This window comes from Ranitomeya variabilis, chromosome 1 (assembly GCF_051348905.1).
Source record: "Ranitomeya variabilis isolate aRanVar5 chromosome 1, aRanVar5.hap1, whole genome shotgun sequence".
NCBI classification, from domain to species: domain Eukaryota; kingdom Metazoa; phylum Chordata; class Amphibia; order Anura; family Dendrobatidae; genus Ranitomeya; species Ranitomeya variabilis.
The window spans coordinates 217,562,345-217,588,154 of NC_135232.1; the positions used below are offsets into that span (position 1 = coordinate 217,562,345).

The following is a 25,810-nucleotide window of genomic DNA, read 5'->3' on the forward strand; positions in this document are numbered from 1 at the left end:
TAACAGATCACTGCACAGTTACAGATAATGTCTTACCGCTGACGTCCGTTCTGATGGAATCGGTCATTTTTCCCATCTTTTCCATCTGGCACAGACCGACATGACAACTTCTTCCAGCCTGGACTCATCTGCAGAGAATACAACAGACACATTTCACTTCTCATATTCCAGCCCCATCACATCTACTACAAATCTGCACAAACTCCTCATCCTGCTGATACCCCGATACTGAGCCGCTGCTGCTGTATGTGTCCCTATTACTCCACCTGATACCCCAATACTGAGCCACTGCTGCCGTATGTGCCCCTATTACTGTTCCAGATACCCCAATACTGAGCCGCTGCTGCCGTATGTGTCCCTATTACTGCCCCTAATACCCCAATACTGAGCCTCTGCTGCCGTATGTGTCCCTTACTGTACCTGATACCCCAATACTGAGCCGCTGCTGCCGTATGTGTCCCTATTACTCCACCTGATACCCCAATACTGAGCCGCTGCTGCCATGTGTCCCTATTACTGCACCTAATACCCCAATACTGAGCCTCTGCTGCCGTATGTGACCCTATTACTGCACCTAATACCCCAATACTGAGCCTCTGCTGCCGTATGTGACCCTATTACTGCTCCTGATACCCCAATACTGAGCCGCTGCTGCCGTATGTGACCCTATTACTGCACCTAATACCCCAATACTGAGCCTCTGCTGCCGTATGTGCCCCTATTACTGCTCCTGATACCCCAATACTGAGCCTCTGCTGCCGTATGTACCCCTATTACTGCACCTGATACCCCAATACTGAGCCGCTGCTGCCGTATGTGTCCCTATTACTGCACCTGCTGTGTGGTTCTCTGTGCCCTCTAAATTCTAAAGCATCTCTCCCTAGAAAACAGTGTTCATATTTTGCCCCTAAAAAGTAATAATGCCCTGTGTGTCCCTTTGATAGCCACAGTACCCTGAGTTCCCCTATAACAATAAGTGCCCACTTTACATTTAGTAAAGTCCCGAGTCTCCCCCTGTACAGCTCCCCTATACACAGCATGATGCTCTCTTATACACAGTATACTGACTCCTTAGTAGCCCCCAAACTGTTTGATGGCTCCAACAATGTATAATGACCCCCACACTGTAATCTCCATACTGTATGATGGCCCCCTAGATAGCCTCCATATACAGTAGCATAATGCACCAAATAGTCCACAATATAGTACAATGCACTCCCCATAGGCAGACTCTATAGCACACGGTACCCCTCATAGACAGACACTGTAATAAGGCAGTACCCCCATAGGCAGACTCTGTAGTATAAGGCAGCACCCCCATAGGCAGACCCTGTAATAAGGCGGCAGACCCTGTAATAAGGCAGCACCCCCATAGTCAGACCCTGTAATGAGGCATCACCCCTATAGTCAGACCCTGTAATAAGGCAGCACCCCTATAGGCAGACCCTGTAATAAGGTAGCAGCACCCCCATAGTCAGTCCCTGTAATAAGGCAGCACCCCTATAGGCAGACCCTGTAATAAGGTAGCAGCACCCCCATAGTCAGACCCTGTAATGAGGCACCACCAATATAGTCAGACCCTTTAATAAGGCAGCCCCCACAGTCAAACACTGTAATAAGGCAGCCCCCCATAGGCAGACCCTGTAATAAGGCAGCAGCACCCATTAAAAAAAAAAAAATTAACCTCTCTTCTTCCTGGTTCCTGCGCTGCAGTGCTCCCGCTGATCTCCTGACAGCGGGCATCGGGCAGTGACGTCATCGCGCTCGCTGTCAGTGTCGGCAATGTCAGACGCCGACACTGACAGGTTGATGATGAGAGAAGGAGTACAGCGCTCCTTCTCCCATCATTGCGATCAGCTGTATCGGCTAAATGCCTGTACAGCTGATCTTCCGATGACGGCGGGGGGGCCCACTGCTGGCGCCGGGCCCCCCGCCTGCTCAGGGGCCCCATAGCAGCCAGGCGGCAGAGCAGGGAGATTGATTCTCCCTGCTCTGCCGCAGAATGTAACTGTTTCAGCGCACTGCGTGCGCCGATGCAGTTACAGTAGCGTAGCTCCGGGTGGGCCCCCTCAGAGCACCGGGCCCGGGGCGCCCGCACCTTCTGCCCCCCCGGTAGCTACGCTACTGATAGTGACCCGATGTCATCATGACAACATCCAGGTCACCAGGCACTAGCAAGAGGTACTTGCAGTGCATGATCTAACTAACTTTGTGTCTGCAGGGCTGACATGCTATAAGGTATAGCAATGCTCCTGAAATAACATTTTTGGGTGAAATATATTTTTTCTTCATTTCCACAGATCAACGTTGTAAAATTCTGTGAAGCACCTTGATAAATTCCTTGAGGGTCTATTTTCCAAAACGGGGTCACTTGTGGGGGTTTTCCACCGTTTAGGCACAATAGTGCTCTCCAAGCACCATGGGGTATCTGAATACTCAAGGGAAATTGCACAATAACATTTGGGGTCTATTTTCTCCCATTACCTTCTGAAAATAAACTATAAACTTCTGTGAAGCACCTTGGAGTTCAAGGTGCCAGGCACACATCTAGATAAGTTCTGTGAGGGGTCTAGTTTCCAAAATTGTTTAGGCACATCAGGGGCTCTCCAAACGCGACATGACGTCCACTAACTATTCCAGAAAATATTGCTTTCAAACAGTCAAATGGCGTTCCTTCCCTTTCAAGCCCTTCTGTGCGCCCAAACATTAGTTTTCCTCCATATATTGGGTATCGGCGTACTCAGGAGAAATTGCACAACAAATTGTGTGATACAATTTCTCCTGTTACCTTTACTTGAAATGCAAAATTGGGGGCTAAAAAAACATTTTTGTTGGGAAAATTTGATTTTTTTATTTTCACGGCTCAATGTTATAGACTTCTGAGAAACTCCTGGGGGTTCAAGGTGCTCAGCATACATCCATATAAGTTCCCTAAGGGTCTAGTTTCAAAATGATGTCACTTTTGGGGGGTTTCCGCTGTTTAGGCACATCAGGAGCGCCTACTCATTATTCCAGCAAATTTTGCTTTAAGAAAGTCAAATGGCACTCTTTCCCTTTCAAGCCATGCTGTGTGCCCAAATAGTAGTTTTCCTCCACATATTGGGTATTAGCGTACTCAGGATAAATTGCACAACAAATTTGCAATTTCTTCTGTTACCCTTGTGAAAATTCAAAATTTCGGGCTAAAAAACATTTCTTGTGGGAAAAATTTGTTTTTTTTTTTTAATTTTCTCGGCTAAATGTTATAAATTTTTGTGAAGCATCCATCTTTAATGGACTGATCTTTTTAAAACTAGTGCTTTATCTGTGTTATCTTTTAATCTGGCATAAATTTGACCTCATAAGTGCTAGATTCTTAGTTATCAGTCTCAGAAAATACTGTATGTAGAAAACCTCCTGGTAAGTTAGAAAACATAAGTTTTTTTTAATTAGAGATTTCTCCTAACGTTTATTCTCTTTAAGGCTCATTTAGAAAATAGTTCCGAATCTGATCCTGAGAAGTTGGACTAGTGTCATTCGAGTGTCATGCAAGAAAGTTTTGAAACTGCGAGCGGTGACATCAATGAGGTTACCGGGGTTCATCAGCTATGAACTCCGGTGACCTTTCTCGCGTTAGCTCTACATACTGCAGGAGCATTCTCACGCTCCTGTCTAAGTGTGTTCTGGCTGACTTGCTGAATGGTCGAATCATGCCACCACTCAACAAACCACCCAGAAGTAGCAGAGCTGGAGTTCTTTGTGGGACAGCATCACATAGGGAGTCTCGGCGGACAGGTGAGGAATATGGTTGTTTATTATTTTTTATTTTACAGTAATAAATGGGAAAAAGAGGGATGGAGAGTATTTATTTAAAATAAAGGGGTATGTGCCTTCCAATTAAATGACTTTATTCTGTGTATTTTTTACAATATGACTTTGGTGTTAGTAATGGGGGCGTCCTATAGACATCTTTCCATTACTAACCCCTGGGCTTGATTTCAGCAACTCAAAGCTGACATCAACCCCAACCCTATTACCCCACGCGTACCACCACACTAGGGAAATTGGAAAGAGCAAGGCTAAGCCAGATTTGACTTATCTTATGGATGCGCCATTTTGGGGGCAGCAGAGTGCTGATGTTCTTAGTCTGGGAGGGGGCCAATTTCCATGGCCCCTTTCTAGCCTATTAATATGAGCCTGCAGCTGTCTGCATAGCCTTTGCTGGTTATTAAGTGGGGGACCCCACATCACTTTTTTGTAGGGGTCCCCCATTTTAATAACCAGTAAAGGCTAAGTAGACAACTGTGAGCTGATATTGATAGCCTGGGAAGCTCCATGTTTATTACCCCCTTCACAGGCTATATACTTCAGCCCCCAGCTGTCCACTTTCCCTCAGCTGATTATTAAAAGTTTGGGGGACCACAACCCATTTTTTTAAGCTATATCTATATATATATATCTTCTATGTTATTCTGAGAGTTTGGATTGTGAATTTACTGCACTCGTCTGATGAAAAGTCGGATTTCCTATGAGATGGGTGCGTAAAATCGCATGGCACACAGACCATTCGTGACTATTTTTTTCTCGCACCCATTGACTTATATTGGTGAATGTCGTCCAATATGCTGCTTTTTTTCTCAGTCCAATCTGAGCTGACAAAATAATCTCAGATGAGCACTGAATCATTGAATAACGTTAGTCAGAGTGCAGTCCAATTTTTTATCGGATTGCACTCATCCGTTTTTCACGGAGATGAGTATGAGCCCTTATTTTGTTTTCTTCTTCTGGCATTGAGAAATTATATAATTTGGCAGATCTGGTTGGAATAAATGATGGCTTGTTAATCAGATTTTCTGGATTATTAGATTCTGGACTAAATCATTTTACTGTATTTAGAAAACCTTTTTATTTTAACTGTGAAACGGAGTGGTCAAAAAGTGGAATTTTTGTTTAAAAACTTAGACCCTGAGTCATTGGACACCAAAGGGTTTTGTGGATATATAGTTCAGGGAATCTGGACTTCCAGCTACAATTAAAAGGGATATCGGATCAGTGGGGGTCCGACACCCAGCAAACCCAATCGATTGGCTGTTTCCTGCTCCAACAGTGTAAACCGTGAAAGGATCCAGAACAGCACAGCTCTGTTCACAGTGTAGTGGCCGTTGCTATGAAATTCTTTTTTGCTCCTGTTCATTTCAGAAGGAGCTACACTGCAGTTCTCAGCATCGTCCATTGACTGTGCTGTCCTGGTGCCATTCACTGTTTATATCTGACCATCCCCGGATATGGTAACAACTGATTGATAGGGGTGCCAAGTAAGTTGATATTGATGACCTCTCCTAAAGATCCATTTCATTCTGCTGTCAAAAGGACAGCAATTTCCTAAAGCCAGGATGAAAAGAGATCTTCAGTAACTTCAACTGCATAGTCTACAGTAAAATGCACGAGTGTTGTAGTTCACAAAACATCATAAGCAATAGAGCATTAAGTAGTTAGTATTTTCTTTCATTAGTATAAGATACACAACACAACGGTGTAAACATCTCATCTTCATGTATAACCTGTATTGAGTGGTGGCAGAACAGAACTTGTCTGCTGTTGTCGCTTTATTGTCACTTGATTAATCTCTGATTTTTGTGCAGATCTTTATTCCTGCAGCATGCTGTTTTATGATATCAAGTAGAATTATTTTTCTTTTCTTACAGCATATTGAAAGCTATGAAGTCTGCTACATCCAGCTGTGATCTATCCTTAGTACGTAATCTGAACAACGTTTAATTCAAAAATACTATTTACACATTGATGATTATATTTAGCAGTCACTAATAAAAGTATGCCACTTGTTTAATGCAGGAGACCTCCAAGTCAGAAGACAACGTATCAATCAAAAAAGAAGCATTTTACCCTGCACAGACCTATCTACCAGAAAAGCAGAGCATCATCCCCAGTTGTGGTATGTGTGAAATTCTGGTCCTAACTGGGCCCAGACCAACAGTACCCATTCACCAAATGAATGATTATCCTAAATTGTTATAATCTCCCCTCGATATTGCAATGCTGATAAGATTTAACTTATCTAAATTACTATAAAATATAAGTAATATACAGTATTATATAGGGCAAACATATCCCACTGCATTAATTGTACATGGATTGCAGTCACATTCAGGGTCGGATTGGGGCGTCTGGGGCCCATAGGGGGGATTGAACCTATGGGCCCACCCTACAGATATATGCTAATAACTGTAGGCCATTATCCTATAGTGGAACATTGACTGTAAAACACAGGAAGCTCCTGCACATCTACTGTGCGCCACCATAACTGAGATGTACAATTACGGTATTTTGCATTAAAGGGGTTCTTTGGTTAAAACAAGTTATCACCGATCCATGGGCTCTACAGGATAGATGATCTCTTAGGTCCGACCATTAGAAACTGCACTGATCGGAAGAATGAGGAAGTTTTATTCCTGAAAGGACTCTTATCCCCATTTTACAGTTCGTACAGATAGTATTCAGACCCTGTTAAATGTTTTACTCTTTGTTTCATTGCAGCCATTTGGTAAATTCAAACTAGACTGAAAAAAACTGAAATACAGAAATTTTTGCAAATTTATTAAAAAAGAAAAACTGAAATATCACATGGTCATAAGTATTCAGGCCCTTTGCTCAGTATTGAGTAGAAGCACCCTTTGAGCTAGTACAGCCATGAGTCTTCTTGGGAATGATGCAACAAGTTTTTCACACCTGGATTTGGGGATCCTCTGCCATTCTTCCTTGCAAATCCTCTCCAGTTTCATCAGGTTGGATGGTGAACGTTGATGGAAAGCCATTTTCAGGTCTCTCCAGAGATGCTCAATTGGGTTTAGGTGAGGGCTCTAGCTGGGCCAGTCAAGAATGGCCACAGAGTTGTTCTGGAGCCACTGCTTTGTTATTTTAGCTGTGTACTTAGGGTCATTGTCTTGTCGGAAGGTGAACCTTCGGCCAAGTCTGAGGTCCAGAGCACTCTGGAAGACGTTTTCTTCCAGGATATCTCTGTACTTGGCCGCATTCATGTTTCCTTCAATGGCAACTAGTTGTCCTTTCCCTGCAGCTGAAAAACACCCCCATAGCATGATGCTGCCACCACCATGTTTCACTGTTGGGATTGTATTGGGCAGGTGATGAGCAGTGCCTGGTTTTCTCCACACATACTGCTTAGAATTATCACCAAAAAGGTCTATCTTCGTCTCATCAGACCAGAGAATCTTATTTCTCATTGTCTGGGAGTCCTTCATGTGTTTTTTAGCAAACTCTATGCGGGCTTTCATATGTCTTGCACTGAGGAGAGGCTTCCGTCGTGCCACTCTGCCATAAAGGCCCGACCGGTGGAGGGCTGCAGTGATAGTTGACTTTGTGGAACTTTCTCCCATCTCCCTACTGCATCTCTGGAGCTCATCCACAGAGATCTTGGGGTTCTTTTTTTTTTTAAATTCGTTTATTGATTCCAGGATAAATCAAACATTACACACATCTGCATTCGTTAGTATCAATTATAACATGGAATACAGATAATTGCAGTGCATCATCATATCCAAAGTTTTGCAGAGATAGCAAACTGTGCATGTTAAATCACTAGTACCTTATAAATCACCTATTGTATAACATTAACTACTTTAACTACCAATAGTAAGTCGCCGAAAGGAAAATCATACATAAGTCCTGCTCTGTAAGTGATGCCCCCAAAACCACAAGCCCAGCTTCCTGCACAAGTATCCAGTCAGTGTAGACTATAGAGTATGATAAGAGGAGTTCCATCTACCCCAAATCTTCTCAAATTTACCTGGACATCCTCTGTTTTGGTACAGTGTTCTTTCATACGGGATAATCGAGTTCACCAAATCGATCCAGGCTCTGAGAGACGGGTGAGAACCACCCATCCACCTTAACGCTAACACCTTCCGTGCCATAAAGAGCACCTCTCGAAGAAAGATCCCAGTGTAATGATCCCAGGCTTCCGCATCCCACACCCCGAATAAGCAGGTCAATGGCTCAAGTGGGACAGGGACCGACAATAAAAGATGTTAGTAATGTCGTCACCTCCTTCCAGTAATGAAGAACTACCGGGCACCTCCAAATCATATGAATAAAATCTGCATCACGTGTATGACACTGCAAGCAATCTGACGAGTGGAGGCGACCCATTTTAAAGAGTCGTGTCGGGGTCAGATAAGACTGATATATAATATATAACTGGGTCATCCTATTGTTAACTGAAGGGGAAACTTTAGTTGGAGATTCCAGAATATCTTCCCATTCCTCTCCCAATTAGGGTTCTTCTTTACCTCTCTCACCAAGGCTCTTCTCCCACGATTGCTCAGTTTGGCTGGACGGCGGGACTAGGAAGACTTCTGGTGGTCCCAAACTTCCATTTAAAGGGAACATGTCACCCCCAAAATCGAAGGTGTGCTAAGCCCCCCAGCATCAGGGGCTTATCTACAGCATTGTGGAATGCTGTAGATAAGCCCCCGATGTAACCTGAAAGATGAGAAAAAGAGGTTAGATTATACCCACCCAGGGGCGGTCCGATCCGATGGGCGTCGCGGTCCGGGGCCTCCCATCTTCTTACGATGACGTCCTCTTCTTGTTTTCACGCTACGGCTCTGGCGCAGGCGTACTTTGTCTGCCCTGTTGAGGGCAGAGCAAAGTACTGCAGTGTGCAGGCGCCGGGCCTCTCTGACCTTTATGGTCAGAGATTATGGAGACCACTGTGCTCTTAGAAACCTTGAGTACTGCAGAAATTCTTTTGTAACCATGGCCAGATCTGTGCCTTGCCACAATTCTGTCTCTGAGCTCCTTGGCCAGTTCCTTTGACCTCATGATTCTCATTTGGTCTGACATGCACTGTGAGCTGTGAGGTCTTATATAGACAGGTGTGTGCCTTTCCAAATCAAGTCCTATCAGTTTAATTAAACACAGCTGGACTTCAATGAAGGAGTAGAACCATCTCAAGAAGGATCACAAGGAAATGAACAGCATGTGACTTAAATATGAGTGTCTGAACAAAGGATTTGAATACTTATGACCATGTGATATTTCAGTTTTTCTTTTTTATCAAATTTGCCAAAAATTCTCAATTTCTGTTTTTTTTTCAGTCTAGATGGGGTGCAGAGTGTACATTAATGTGAACAAAAATAAACTTTTTTGAATTTACCAAATGGCTGCAATGAAGCAAAGAATGAAAAATTTAAAGGTGTCTGAATACTTTCCGTACCCACTGTAAAATGCAGTGGGAGGTGGGATATCTGACCTCAGCTCCATTCATTCTCTTTGGGGCTTCCAGAAATACACAAGTGCAACCATGAGGGAATGAATTGATCAGTGGTCAAGTTGAACATGCCGCTGCAGTCTAATGGGGATAAAAGCTCCATATTCTGCAGTCAAAACTCCACCAATCAATACGTTATCATTTATCCTGTGGAAAGGTGATTACTTTTTTCAAATTAGAACCCCTGTAAGGGCATCTCTGCCGCTGTGTTCCAAGTATTTAATTTCTAATGGAAATAAAGAATCTTCTCCTAATTAATATCAGAGAGAACAAATGACTGCCATACACAACACAATCCACTATACTAAGACCAATACTACCACATACAGTGAAGAAATACCATCATACCATGACCAGACCACATAGTGACCGAATAATACCACATACAAGAAACAAATACACCACACCATGACCAGACCACATATTGACCGAATGATATCACATATTACCAGTGTATAGTGACCAAATAATACCACATACAAGGGACAAATACCGCCACACCGTGACCAGACCACAAATTACCACCACATAGTGACTGAATACTACAATACTGATCATGAATACAAACCACACTACTAACAACACTGTTATTACCACCAGTGACATTATACACAGGAGCTCTCTATACAGTATCAGTGTACAGGTAATACAGGGATCACCAGTGACATTATACATAGGAGCTCTGTATACAGTGTCAGTGTACAGGTAATAAAGGAATCACCAGTGACATTATACACAGGACCTCTGTATATAGTGTCAGTATACATGTAATAAAGTCATCATCAGTGACATTGTATACAACAGCTTTGTATATAGTGTCAGTGTACAAGTAATACAGTGATCACCAGTAACATTATACACAGGAACTCTGTACACAGTATATAGTGTTTAGTGTGTGTGTCAATGGGATACACTGACTCACCAGTGACGTATGTAGGTGAAGTCCTTCGTCTTCGCTTTTCTTCTTCATACAGCACTGACCGCCTTCACTTCTTCCAGCCAGGATCTGTTTCTGCAAAAAATAACACACAGTCATCAATAGCTGATCGCTTCCAGAGCACATTCCCCACTTTTTCCCAGACTTCCTCACTACATCAGATGAAGAAAAAAAGTGACGTAGTGCCACCCTGCACAGTAACAGGACCCCCCCATTTGTTCCCTCCATGGAAAACAGTTTCCTAATAAGTAATTTATATTACAGTAGTAATAATGTCCCTAATTGGACCCTAAAGAAATTATGTATCCCACTTGTCACCATAAACTTATATAGCATGTTCCTCATTCTGGCCCCCAAACAGTAATTAAGTCCCTCATCCTGGCCCACTTTATTTAATAATCTCGCTCAGTCTAGCACCCTTTATAATATGCCCCAGCCTGGCCCCCTATGTCCCTTGCCCAGCATGGCATCCAAATGTCCATCCTGCCCCCCCGGCTATCCATACTGGCCCACATATGTCCCTTGTCCTCCCCGCCCCCTATATATATCCTGACCCCTTCATATGTCCATCCTGGCTCCCCCATATATCCGTCCTGGCTCCCCCCATATATCCATTCTCGCCCCTCCATATATCCATCCAGGCCTCTCCATATAGCCATCCTGGCTCCTTCAATATACCCATCCTGGCTTCCCCATATATCCATCCTGGCTCCCCCATATATCCATCTTGCCCCCTCCCATACATCCATCCTGTCCCCCCCCCAAGTATCCATCCTGGCCCCTCTATATATCCATCCTAGCACTGCATATATCTGCATCTCGGCACCCCATGTGTATTCAGCATGGCCCACCATATATCCATCTTGGCCCCCCATATATATGCATCCTGGCCCCCCATATAGCCATCTTGGCGCCCCATATATATACATCCTGACCCCTCCATATATCCATCCTGCCCCCCCCCCATATATATGCATCCTGACTCCCCTCATATATCTGTCTTGGCCCCCCATATATATGTATCCTTCCCCTTCATGTATCCATCCTGGCCCCTTCTCATGCCCCCCTCATATATCCATCCTGGCCCCCGATATATATGCATCCTGACCCTCCATATATCCATCCTGACTCCCCCATATGACCATTTTGGCCCCCCCATATCCATCTGGGTCTCCCATATATCCATCCTGGTGCCTTGTCTTGGCCACATGCACAGAGAGAGAGAGAGAAAAAAAAAAAAAAGATTCTTCTTACCTGCCTGCGCGGCGTCCTCCTCTACAGGTCCAGCGCGCTCGTACTAAAATGGCCGCCGACCTAGCAAAAGCCGGCGGCTGAATGTGTGCACTTGGCTCATGACACTGATGTCATATGCCGGTTATGACAGGTGCACACTCGTCAGTGAACATAGGGACGTACACCGTGACGGTTCAGGTAATGGACGCTGCGTGCGTGCGCCCCTGCACATACTCTGCGCTTTTAAAGGGCCCATGCCCCTAAAAACCACAGACTTTTTTTTTTCTTCCCCGTCTTCTCCCACCGCCATCTATCTGGTCCACTGCAAGGGCTGACCGGGGATTTCCCCAATGCCCCGTCAGGCCAGTCTGTCCCTAATCACATTAATTCCTGACACGTGGCAGCAAAATCTAATTTCCTTATTTCATACACAGTAGAGGCAATTCAGTTTACTTTCCATTGGGAGCAGGAACTGATGTAGATGGTGGCAATCTATGTAGCTATGCAAAATATATTGGTGGTATATAGCAATGGATAAACTAAAAGAAAGATAATGGGTGTACACGCAGTGTGGTACACTGACTGGGAATACAGTGCAGACTGCTTAACAATGCCAGATATTTCCTTATGCTCTCTAGACCATTCTCCATAAAACGTCCATAAACTATTTGCAATTTGTTGCTACTGAAAAACCAAGGCCCCTGCAATTGGCACAAACTGTAACAGCTGCCCATGTTAGTTAGAGGGCCACAAGTGGCCTGTTCTTGCTTCTAATTTATTGCCGCTGCTCCCCAAGTATTCTGTTTTTTTTGTTTTTTTAATCCACCACAGGCTCTAGAGATATGGGCTTTTTTATTTACTGCTAATTTTCATAATCTTACATTTATGTTAATGAATTTCCCTGATGTGCTCCATTTTGGGTAACAACTCCTGAACCTCAAAGTGATTTATGAAAGTGTGGCACTGCTCCCCTGTTCAACTGCAGAATTGATCCACCGTCAACTCACCATTATTACCAAGTTTTTTGTCAGTCAAGTTAGACTATGACAATAAGTGCAGGAACTGTGCTCAACAGCTAATTGTCTTGTGTAATTTTATACCTATTAGCAACATACTGTAACTTTCCAAACTTGTGGTCTATTCAGCTCATATCTATAAAAAAGAGAGTCTAACACTTTACTGTTTTCTAAGCAGAAGCGTATGACATTCTCTTCTTTTGGATATGCTGTGCTGGCGGTGAACTTGAATCACAATATAGATTCACCTAATGAAACTGCAATACATAGTGGTAGAGCTATACCTGTGCATTATTCTACTGTGTATTCTATAATCTGTGCATTATTCATTTCAGATGCCTCTTTTCTATGTAATGTCGTATATAACACCTTACTACTAATTCTTCTTCCCCCAATTCATTTTGTAACAATATTTTTCATTCATTTCTTACTTGTCTTGCATTTAAGCCTACATGCCCACGATCAGGAATAGCAGCGTTTCCAAAACGCTGTGTTCTACATTAGAAGCACAGTAGATGGGATTTATAGAAATCCCATGCCCACTGTGCTTCTATTTATTGCTGTGTAAACTCACCCTCAGTGTGGGTTTACGAGCTGCAACATGTTCATTTTGGCAGCGGAGATGCTAGTCTGTGGATTTTGACCCATTGAATGTCTTTACATGTGGTGAAAGCGCATGTACTGACAAACAAGTGCGGCATTTAGAATGCAGCGTTTTGGACGCAGGAAAACTACACTGCGTGCAAAATGCTGCTATTCCTGATCAAGGGAACGTAGCCTTAAGTTCTATGTATAACTGTGCTGCTATTCCTAAAATTGCAAGTTATCGTTAGACAAGGGATAGGAAATTCATTACAGATTCCTGGGGTCCTGGTCACTGGGACCCCCAGCGGTCATGAGAGTGGAGTTCCAGAACCCCAGGAACAGGCTGTGGAGCTCAGTCATGCTCAGCCTACAATAGATTGTCTATGGGACTGCCAGAAAAAGACATCTCATCCTGTACCAGTCGTGACTTGTATTGTTTAAGATTACTGTACTTGTTTTTATTATAAGACACAAAAGAGCACAGTGAGGTCAAAAATACTCTGTTGTAAAAAAAAAATAAAAATCACAGTAATCAGCAAGTGCTAGTCAAAAGATGTAAAGAAAACAGGGTATTTAGTTGATACGTTTTTTTGCAAAAAAATGTATACTAAGCTGCTCTACCAAATCGTCAAGGTATACCCTTATAGAGCAGTCCTAACTAATGTATAGAATCCCTATCTGATGTATTTAAAACCTGATCATCTGTATAATACCTGTATAAGCAGGGTTCAGAGAAGGACTATCCATGTGGACATGCAGGATGGAGCAGTTAAATGCAAATGACCCACAGAGGAGTGGTGGACTCCCCAGTCTTGTAGAAACAAGAGAACAATTATAGAACCAGAAACACATGGGCCACTTGCACATTGAACAAGTCTGTAAGAACCTGTTCACACCACCAGAATACTTGAAGACACAAAAGAGCACAGTGAGGTCAAAAATGTTTTTATTATGTGTACCCCTCCTTACATGTAAAGCACCATGGAAAAAATGGCGCTATAAAAATAAATAATAATAATAATAATAATAATAATAATACTGAGCTCAGCTGTTACCGGCAGTCCAATTGCAGAGCTGTACTGAACCCTGTTTTTGGAGTTCTGGTATCTCGTTCTTAGGTTCACTGGGGATTGTAGCAGTGGAACCCTCAGCAATTCATCTGCCATCTTATAGATAACTTACGATTTTGGGAAAACCTTCCAAAGTAGTACAGGAAGTTTGGAGATATATTGATAATTTCATAACCGAAACAGAAAATAAAAAATAGGAAAAATGAAGAACCATTGTGTTTCATGTTTTCATTTAGCCATTACTATTTTACTTGCATTCGATAGTATTATAATGTCTTTTTTATATGATCTTGTTAGATGAAAATCATTCTCAAGAAGACACAAAAGATCTTGTGCCAGCTGAAAGGCCATACTCCATTTCTCCTTTGACAAGAGATGGTGTCTCTACACCCAGTCCTGCTCAGTCTGTGCTGGAAACATCACTTGGAAGTAAACTTCGTAGGACCTTTTGTCCATCTTCTATTTACAGTGAAAATGAACAATTAGTAGGGGAATCAGCCCTCAAAAATCAAGTTATCTCCCCAGTGCTCAAGACTGAAAGTAACCACATTCTTTCATTTCAATCTCCATTTTACACACAAAAGGCCAATATTCTCCCCAACAATCATCAGTCCACTGGCAATCATGATTCTAGCCCACATAGTGATCAGTCCGAAGGGACCAACTCCAGCTCCATGGATGATGAACATCTGGAAACTTCTGAGATTGCTTTCCACATTAAGGAGCAGCTATTAAAACATAATATTGGACAACGAGTATTTGGTCACTATGTCTTGGGCCTCTCCCAGGGTTCAGTAAGCGAGATTCTGGCTCGTCCCAAGCCTTGGCGAAAACTTACTGTAAAAGGGAAAGAACCTTTCATTAAGATGAAGCAGTTTCTTTCAGATGAGCAGAATGTTTTGGCACTAAGAACAATTCAAGTGCGGCAAAGAGGTAAGTGATCAGTAGGAGAAATATATCATGTATTGCTGGGTGGCGCAGTGCTACTCAGTACCTTCACACATAGCTGATGGTACAGCTACTTTCAGTTCCTATTTTAGTTCTTTATTTTTTTAAAAAGTCTAGCATATTGCTCAGATTTGCTATTAATGTTTTATTGCTGGTGGTTAAACCTCTAGCCCTCACTGATGACAAAACTTCATAGGCCACAGCTGACACACTTTGATATTTACTTTTTAAACTTCTCATGGTCATTACTGTTAAATGCTCCAATCATAACAATTGAGTCTTCAGTGGTTGATACCTTTTAATGGCTAACTGAAAAGATGGTAACAAATTGCAAGCTTTTGAGACTACTCAGGTCTCTTCATCAGGCACAGACTAAAGCAAATTCTGAAGAATCGCATGTTTATACACAACACAGCACAGAACTGTCATTATGGGAGAGTGATAAGTGATAAACAGTTGTGTCCATAAATATTGGAAAGTTCCTAGATTAGGAGTAGATAGATTAGGAGTGAATGTTTTGTTGTCCTCTGATTGGGGTCTGGTTCTGTAATGATGACCCCACATGGTCTGAAGTGCAAATTCCTTAATTGATGTAAAAAGACATAAATCCATGCGACACATTCATTCCTGCACTAAGTGTGTCAAAGGTCGTCATAAGTTTATACTCCCAGATTCTCCTGTCTCTCTGAGATTTGAAGCTACCTTTCAATACAAGTAATTTCAGGTCCATGGTGCTATGATCAGGCATACAAAAATGTTTGGCCACAGGTAGATCCATTCTTTTTTCTTTTATTGTATGGCGGTGAGAATTTATCCTTGTTCTCAGTTTTTGCCCTGTCTCCCCAACATACAGACCCCTAGTTGGACATTTAGTACAAATAAGTAAGTACACCACATTAGATGTGATGCAGCTGAAGGTACCTGGTATCTTGTAGTCCTGATGTGAAGTGGAGATCTTTTTGTTGTCTGTGGTCATTATAAATGGACAGGTTTTACATTTTTTTCTGGTTGCAAGGAAAGTCTCTACTGGAGACTGGCACAGCAATGGGAAGTAAAATGGCTCCACAGTATGCAAATATTTTCATGGCCAAGCTTGAAAGCAACTTTTTGTCCTCATGTCCCATCAGGCATCTGGCCTACTACCACTACATTGATGACATTTTAATCATCTGGACAGAGTCTGAGCCACAGCTAAAGTCGTTCCATGAACAGTTTAATCAATTTCATCCCACCATCAACTTGACACTCAACTACTCCTGTACTGAAATTAACTTTTTGGACACCATCATTAAGCTGCAGAACAATAAAATAGAGACATCCCTGTATCAGAAGCCAATCAACCGTCCAACATACCTTAAATGGGACAGTTTCCATCCAAAACACATAAAAAAACTCTATTGTCTACAGCCAAGCCATCAGATACAGTCGTATATGTTCCAACTCCATGGATAGGGATGAACACCTTGGTCACCTCAGAAAGGCCTTTTTTAATCAGGGTTACCATCCAAGAACAATTGAAAACCAGATCACAAGAGCCACCAGAATATCAAGGAATCACCTGCTACATTACAAAGCTAAAGAAGAAAATAACCGGGTACCTCTAGTAGTTACCTACAATCCAAATCTGGAGGCGCTAAGGGGAGCTGCACAGAAATTACAACCTTTACTACAAAAAGATGCCCGCTTACAATCCATTTTTCCAGAGCCCCCCACTACTGTGTTTTAGGCAGCCCCCAAATCTAAGTAGCATCATTGTCAGAAGCTCCCTGTCCTCTCCAACAGCTGCAGGTACCTTTCCTTGCAACCAGAAAAAATGTAAAACCTGTCCATTTATAATGACCACGGACAAGATAAAGATCCCCAATTCACATCAGGACTACAAGATACCAGGTACTTTCAGCTGCATCACTTCTAATGTGGTGTACTTAATTATTTGTACTAAATGTCCAACTAGGGGTCTGTATGTTGGGGAGAAAGGGCAAAAACTGAGAACAAGGATAAATTCTCACCGCCATACAATAAAAGAAAAAAGAATGGATCTACCTGTGGCCAAAAATTTTTGTATGCCTGATCATAGCACCATGGACCTGAAATTACTTGTATTGAAAGGTAGCTTCAAATCTCAGAGAGACAGGAGAATCTGGGAGTATAAACTTATGACGACCTTTGACACACAGTGCAGGAATGAATGTGTCACATGGATTTATGTCTTTTTACATCAATTAAGGAATTTGCACTTCAGACCATGTGGGGTCATCATTACAGAACCAGACCCCAATCAGAGGACAACAAAACATTCACTCCTAATCTAGGAACTTTCCAATATTTATGGACACAACTGTTTATCATTTATCACTCTCCCATAATGACAGTTCTGTACTGTGTTGTGTATAAACATGTGATTCTTCAGAATTTGCTTTAGTCTGTGCCTGATGAAGAGACGGGAGTAGTCTCCAAAGCTTACAATTTGTTACCATCTTTTCAGTTAACCATTAAAAGGTATCAACCACTGAGAACTCTCAATTCTAAATATTTTTCTATCTACTGGTTAACACGATACCAAGATATTTATCTTTCCTGTACCAATCATAACATTAACTTATCTAATATACATATTGGGCAATATAAGAGTAATCTATATTAAAAATGAATGTGGTAAATACATGTTGTGGCACTTTCTGACTAGGGTCATGATAGCAAAATCTAGAATGCTTGACCGATCGGTGAGTGAGGCGGGATTATTTAGGACTATGCACACCTTAAATTTGTACTGACTTTTCTTTATATTTATTTAGGAAGTATTACACCAAGAATCCGAACGCCGGAAACGGGATCAGATGATGCCATCAAAAATATTCTGGAGCAAGCAAAAAAGGAGATTCAGTCTCAGAAAGGAGGTGAGTTGCCTATCGGCTCCTAGCTTATTCTTTCACTTCCTGGCCACTCAGTTAGTATACGCTTATTGATGGATAGATATTGACATGAGCAATGCTGCCACTGAACTAGCAGGAGGGTTGATGGCTTCGTATGAAGGGTTAACTAACTTACTCTATACATATAAAGCAGTCTCATCAACTCCAATCACTCTTAAGACGGTAGCTAGAGTTTGGTCACTAGCACAGAATATATTGAGGGGCTCAGATACGCCAGTGGTGGTGTTTAGGGTCCTGCTTTGTTTGTTTTTTTTGTTCCTATACATACAGTGCCGTCACATGGTGCGTGCACAGTTTAGAAAAGTGCCAATGTCCCTAGACTTTTCAAAATTGGATGGGCGTCTTGGGGACCTCTGATTTAACTATACCCCTCACAAAAACATATTCTCTTCTCCAGTCAACTCTTAATAAGAAGGGAGAGGATTGTGGCAACCACAAAAATGCGACACAACGATCAAATGGGTAAATGCAAAAATCTTTATTACATAGGACATAAATTGGGACTGCTGGGGGACATGTGCAAGCAAAAAGTGCAATCGTGCAAGGTTAAAAAGGGCGCTAGACCGGAAGTAGCGGCACTTTGTATCACATACACACGCCCCCTGACGAAGGAGCAAGCCTCTGAAACGCGCGTCGGGGCTGACGTGCGGCTTTGGACCCCCCTTTCTTGGCAATTAAGGTAATTTTCCTAGCGATAATCTTCCCCTTTTTACATGACGGTATGAGCGAAGGTCTCAACTGTTAGTGACGCATACTTAATGATAGGCTAATGGAGTTAGCTGCCTCATTACTGGCATGAACAGTACTGTGAGTTGATTAAGCTTTGGGCAGGTGTAATCTGAACGTTGATGCACTGCAATATATAACTAAATATCATACTGTTTCAATACATATTTTTTGAGGTGGGATATCCCACATTACCTTTAATATCTTTATGCTGAATAATAAATATGGGATATATGTTGAAAAGCAATATTGAATGTGGAGGGTTCTGATCCAAACGTCGTTTTTTTGCACAATAGCACTTTCTGCTTGTACTTTGCACATGTCCCCCAGTAGTCCCAATTTATGTCCTTTGTAATAAAGATTTTTGCATTTACCCATTTGATAGTTGTGTCGCATTTTTGTGGATGCCACAATCCTCTCCCTTCTTGTTAAGTCTTTGGCGATTGATCTAGATGATGTCCAAATTTGACAGCACATGTATTTGAAAGACTGGATCTATGATTATTATTATTTATTGTTATAGTGCCATTTATTCCATGGCGCTTTACATGTAAGGAGGGGTATACATAATAAAAACAAGTACAATAATCTTAAACAATACAAGTCATAACTGGTACAGGAGGAGAGAGGACCCTGCCCGCGAAGGCTCACAATCTACAAGGGATGGGTGAGAATACAGTAGGTGAGGATAGAGCTGGTCATGCAGCGGTTTGGTCGATCAGTGGTTACTGCAGGTTGTAGGCTTGTCGGAAGAGGTGGGTCTTCAGGCTCTTTTTGAAGGTTTCGATGATAGGCGAGAGTCTGATGTGTTGTGGTAGAGGGTTCCAGAGTAGGGGTGATATGCGAGAGAAATCTTGTATACGATTGTGGGAAGGGGAGATAAGAGGGGAGTAGAGAAGGAGATCTTGTGAGGATCGGAGGTTGCGTAAGTACCGGCAGACGAGGTCACAGATGTATGGAGGAGACAGGTTGTGGATGGCTTTGTACGTCATGGTTAGGGTTTTGTACTGGAGTCTCTGGGCAATGGGGAGCCAGTGAAAGGGAGAGGCCGGGGAATAGCGGGGGGACAGGTGGATTAGTCGGGCAGCAGAGTTTAGAATAGATTGAAGGGGTGCGAGAGAGTTAGAGGGCAGGCCACAGAGCAGGAGGTTGCAGTAGTCAAGGCGAGAGATGATGAGGGCATGGACTAGGGTTTTTGCAGATTCTTGGTTGAGGAATGTACGGATTCGTTAAATATTTTTGAGTTGAAGTCGGCAGGAAGTGGAAAGGGCTTGGATATGTGGTTTGAAGGAGAGATCAGCGTCAAGGATTACCCTTGACGCTGATATGACTCTTAATATGATGCTGTTTTATACCATCTCTCTTTTGTTATCCAGTCAACTCTTGTCAAGTCTTATGATAAGGCTTATGTGAAATGGGTGGTGGATACATTGTATTCCTCAGTAATGAATGCCAGAGACTCTTTCACCCAGACAAAGTTTCTAAGCACAGTGTACTACTATACCCCGGATAGGTTGAGGAGGTTTGGGATGGTTCTGGATAGTTTGTGTTTTTATTGTCAAACAGATAAGCTTTTTCTACACTCAATTTGGTCCTGCCCCAAAATTCTACCATTCTTGTCTGAGCCACTTCTGTTTCCTATGAGCACTTTGAATTCCCTAGGGTGTTGTCACCTAAAGTATGCCTTCTTGGTATTATAGATGAGCTCATTGATGAGTCCTACCATAGACTCTTTTTTAGAATTTAGTTTTTCTGTACTAGAAAATTAATTGTAATAGCATGGAAATCCACGGAAGTCAGCAGTATTCTCCACTGGCTGCAATTAATAAATATATTCCACTATATAAAGTCTATAGATGGGCGGACACCTGGATGTTCGGGTCTGGCGAGTTCGGCCGAACAGTTACAAAAAGTTTGGGTTTGAGTGCCAGAACAGTACCCGAACCCGGACCCCATTCACTTGAATGGGGGGCCCGAATATCTAGTGTTTGCCATGCTATCATTTGCATGACAGCGCGGCAAGCACCGCTTCTGATTGGCGGTGTAATCATCCCTGCTGGTCAGAGAGCTGCGGTTCCCACTCTGTCAAAGACAGCGTGAGCGCTCAGCTGTGATCGAAAGTATACAGTTTACCTCTGGTGACTTGTGTCAGCGGATGGGACTACAGCTCCCATCATCCGACATCTGCTACCATTCATAACAGCGAGAGCAGGAGCGGCTTATGGGTATATTCATTTGCCGGCTCCTGCACTGTAAATAAGTAACTTAAAAAAAAAACGGCATGGGTTCCCCTGTATTTTTGATAACCAGCCAGGCAAAACTCACAGCTGTCAGCTTCAACAAGGCTGGTTATCAAGAATAGAGGGGCCCCCACTCCGTATTCTTTAATTATTTAAATAAGTTAAAAAAACAGCATGGAGTCCCCCCCATTTTTGACAACCAGCCTTGTTAAAGCAGACAGCTGGAGGCTGGTATTCTCAGGCTGGTAAGGGGCCATGGATATTGGTCCCCCAGCCTAAAAATAGCAACCCTCAGCTGCCCAGAAAAGGCACATCTATTAGATGCGCCAATTCTGGCACTTTTCCGGCTCTTCCCACTTGCCCTGTAGGCAAGTGGGTTTCATATTTGTGGGGTTGATGTCACCTTTATATTGTCAGGTGACATCAAGCCCACGGCTTAGTAATGGAGAATCGTCTATAAGACACCTATCCATTACTAATCCTATAGCTGTATTGTAAATAAAAACATAGCAAGAATAAAGTCCTTTATTAGAAATAAAACAAAACACACTTTTACTTTTTTATTTAAAAATAACAAGCACAGTTATACTCACCAAACGCCTATTCCACTGAAGCCCTCGTTCTCCTGTAATAAACCAAAAATAAAAAATAACAATATCCCTCACCTATCCTTTGTCCTGTCCCATGCCTTAATCTGGACAGTGCCAAGATGTGACCATCCAGGATGAGAACCACTAGTGAATGAACTGCTACGAGTGCAGCATCAGTTACCGGCGGTGATGTCATAGAGGTTACCTGCGGTCACTGAGGCTGCGTTCCCAACCGGGCTGAACTGCCGTGACCTCGGTGAGATCCTCGCTAGCACTGTGAGAAAAATTTGTTCTATGCAACTACTTTATATTGATCTAAAGTCATATATTGAACTGGGTTCAATGTACATTGATGCTAAATATTGACTAATGGTTATTATTGTTAATATTTTCATTGTGCTTAAAAATGGAAAATAAAGCCTTTTTTTTTTTTTAAAAAAAAAAAAAAAAAAAAAAAGGTGAGTTTACAAATCATAGATTCACTGTGGGACTATAGTAAGATGAATATACAAGCCAGCAGTACAATGCATTGTGTATACGTTAGGCCAGTTCTACCTCTATATGTCAGAAAAGAAGTGCATATGCAGCAAAACTCTGAGGGACTGTGCACACCTTTCGGATTTGGCTGCGGATCCGCAGCGGATTTGATGCTGCCGATTGCAGCAGTTTTCCATGCGTTGTACAGTACCATGTAAACTTATGGAAAACCAAATCCGCAGTGCACATGCTGCGGAAAATACAGCGCGGAAATGCATGTAAATTCTTTGTGCGGATTCCGCAGCGTTTTACACCTGTTCCACAATTGGAATCCGCAGGTGTGAAAACGCATGTGAAATCCACACAAAAACCGCGGTAAATCCGCAGGTAAAACGCAGGGCGTTTTACCTGTGGATTTTTCAGAATCTGCGCAGAAAAATCCACACACGAATCCGCAACGTGTGCACATACCCTCATACAGCCCGGACTGCTCCTCTGTGGCACAGTGGTCTCACTCAAAAGTACTGAGTCCACTGATACTCCACCAGTTTTTATTCCCCATTCACATCCTCTTCAAATATAGTCACAAAATAATGATTGAGTTATTAATTTGTAGTGTATTCATTATTTACGAGGACTTTGTGCTGAAAAGTCGATGATTAGCTTCACAGAACTTCAAATGCAAAACTGCATACAAATCTGCTGGTGTACATATCTTATTTTTGTCCAGGGTAAAAACTCAGCATTGAAAAATGATTGCTGTATGGTGGTGCAGCTTTTCATTGACTGGTTTCATCACATCAGCTCTGCTGTTTGTGTGATTTCAGAGTCTATTAGCAAATATGGAGAAAAAGAACATGACGAGCGGCTTCACAGGAGCGCCAAGCTGGTGTTAGGGGTAGTTAAAATGGATACGCTGCAGCTCCAGCCGGATGCCTCGCGAGAAGATCAAACAAGAAGGGACAAATAAATCGGTCATAGGAGCGCATGCGAGATGGTGAGTTGATATAAAATCTTCATTTATTAGTTTCCACAACAGGTTTCAACGGAATAGCTCCGTGTTCCTCCGGTGGCAGTTCCTGAAGAAGACGGAGCTATTCCGTTGAAACGCGCTGTGGAAAATAATAAATGAAGATTTTATATTAACTCACCATCTCACATGCGCTCCTATGACCGTTTTTTGTCCCTTCTTATTAGCAAATATGGGCAGCATTGGTGTTAAAGTATAACTCTGTTTTGTTTTGTTTTTTCATTCCATTCTGTCACTAGTCCCCCTTTATATTTTATTCAGCTAGAATAACCTTATGTTTCCTTCTATCTGAAAATTCATGATATACTTCTCGTCATGTGATCCCATGGTGACCCCCCCCTGAGAATTACATAGCTTTATGTTCTTTTCAGGAGGTCAGTTCTCATAACTTCCTGTATGATGAAATTGCATGGAATGTACAACACACTTTCTTAAAGGGAACCTGTCACCCCCCCAAAGGCGTTTGTAACTAAAAGAGCCACCTTGTGCAGCACTAATGCTGCATTCTGTCAAGGTGGCTCTTTTAGTTCGGGTCCCTGCAAACGCTGAAATAATCGCTTTTATAATGTGCCCCTCATACCTGAATTTGTCAGGGGCACTTCTTTTCCCCCCTGGCACAAACGACTCCCAGCCGTCACTCAGGGCTTCCAGGCGCCGCCTCCATTTTCTTCATGAACATCCCCGGCGCCTGCGCTGTAAGTTCAAAGGGCAGCGCAAACCGCTCATGTCCGAAAGAAAAACTTACAGTGCAGACGTTCAGGAAGGAAATAGAGGCGGCACCTGGCGCACGGAGGCCCTGAGTGACGGCTGGGAGGCGTTTGTACCGCTCCGCCGAGCCGTAGGCTCTAATGGTCAGACATAGTACATCTATGCTTATGTTTGACTTTATGGTAAAAAGTATAGTAAAGCACAGCATGTACCACACTTCTAAAATACATAGCTGGTATAGAGGTGGTTGAACGTAAGCATTTCTGTACTATATGAGATTATTACATTCTAGGTCTCTGCAGAGCGCTACTTTTGAATATGTTTGTTTTAGGGGATTTCATATGTATTGACTTGGATGATACCGAGCTTCTAATGTAAAGAATCCCTTTTTCTAGATTTGTACCATGTATTAAATGTATCCAGATTTCCTTCAAACAAGGGTATGTCACTGTATGTAAATGATAAGCTGTTTTATATTGATTCGTTTGTGTTTTGTTTTACAATGATGGGGACTAGAGTTGAGCGACTTTTACTTTTTTCGGATCGAGTCGGGTTTCGCGAAACCCGACTTTGTCAAAAGTCGGGTTGGATGAAATCGGCCGATTATTGCGTAAAGTCAGGGGCCGACTGAAACACGAAACCCAATGCAAGTCAATGGGGAATCAAAGTCGGCAGTGAGTGGAGGAGAGGAAAACACCTACAGTGCCCATTTTAATGCCAAAAACATCAATTCTTATTACTGAAGCTTGTCAAACTTAATTTACTTTATAATAATAGTTAGGCATTGAAAACTGGGGGTCATTTGGCTAAAGTTGTGGGGGGGTAGGGCTGGCTCAAGATTTTCGTGGGCCCAGGAAACGCAGAATACGTCACGGTGGTGGAGCAGGGAGAGGTAAGTATTTCAACTTTGCAAGTGCTGTGATCCTGAGCAAGCAGGGGGGCCCACTCGTTGCTATTGGCACTGGCACAGGGCCCCTCATAGTACGGCGGTGTGTTTGACGGCGGGTGGCACCTCCCACCGGCAGAGACACTTTTTCGCACTCTGAGGGGCCTTGTGCCAGTGACGTCGCCAACGAGTATGCCCCCCACCTGATGAAGGAACCTGCACTTTCATCTGCACCTTCTTCTTTGTCCCAGTGTAAGGTGGTATAGTATGCGGGAAGGGGAACCTGACTTTCAGCAGGGTCAGATTCTGGCTGTGTAGAGTGTAAGGGGAATGTAGTGGTCTGGGTCAATGTACCAGCACACTCATCTAGCAGTGGCTGGGCAATGGGCAGGATGAGGAGGAATCACAGTTAGTAGGCCCAAATAATAAAGTAGGCTAAATGCAGTTCAAAATTGGTAACAGGACTAAACAGGCGGCATTGCTTTGTTCAGCAGAGGACAACTGTAAGGAGTGGCAGACACAGTTACTAGGCCCAAATAATTAAGTAGGCTAAATGCAGTTCAAAATTGGTAACAGGACTAAACAGGCGGCATTGCTTTGTTCAGCGGAGGACAACTGTAAGGAGTGGCAGACACAGTTAGTAGGCCCAAATAATTAAGTAGCCTAAATGCAGTTCAAAATTGGTAACAGGACTAAACAGGCGGAATTGCTTTGTTCAGTGTAGGACAACTGTACTGAGGGGCAGACACAGTTAGTAGGCCCAAATAATAAAGTAGGCTAAATGCAGTTCAAAATTGGTAACAGGACTAAACAGGCGGCATTGCTTTGTTCAGCAGAGGACAGCTGTAATGAGTTGCAGACACAGTTAGTAGGCCCAAATAATAAAGTGGGCTAAATGCAGTTCAAATGTGGTAACAGGACTAAACAGGCGGAATTGCTTTGTTCAGTGGAGGACAACTGTAATGAGCGGCAGACACAGTTTGTAGGCCATAATAATTATGTAGGCTAAATGCAGTTCAAAATTGGTAACAGGACTAAACAGGCGGCATTGCTTTGTTCAGTGGAGGACAACTGTAATGAGCGGCAGACACAGTTAGTAGGCCCAAATAATAAAGTGGGCTAAATGCAGTTCGAATGTGGTAACA

At 42.8% G+C, this 25,810-nt stretch overlaps 1 protein-coding gene across 1 annotated transcript in view; it reads left to right on the forward strand.

Annotated features, from left to right (window-relative positions):
* Positions 1-25,810, forward strand: part of CUX2 (cut like homeobox 2) — a 643,055-nt gene that overhangs the window by 562,886 nt on the left and 54,359 nt on the right. The window contains exons 13-16 of the mRNA XM_077292557.1: positions 5,685-5,733; positions 5,833-5,932; positions 14,425-15,060; positions 17,871-17,972. Coding sequence (XP_077148672.1) covers positions 5,685-5,733; positions 5,833-5,932; positions 14,425-15,060; positions 17,871-17,972 — 887 coding nt within the window. The remainder of the gene's footprint in view (positions 1-5,684; positions 5,734-5,832; positions 5,933-14,424; positions 15,061-17,870; positions 17,973-25,810) is intronic.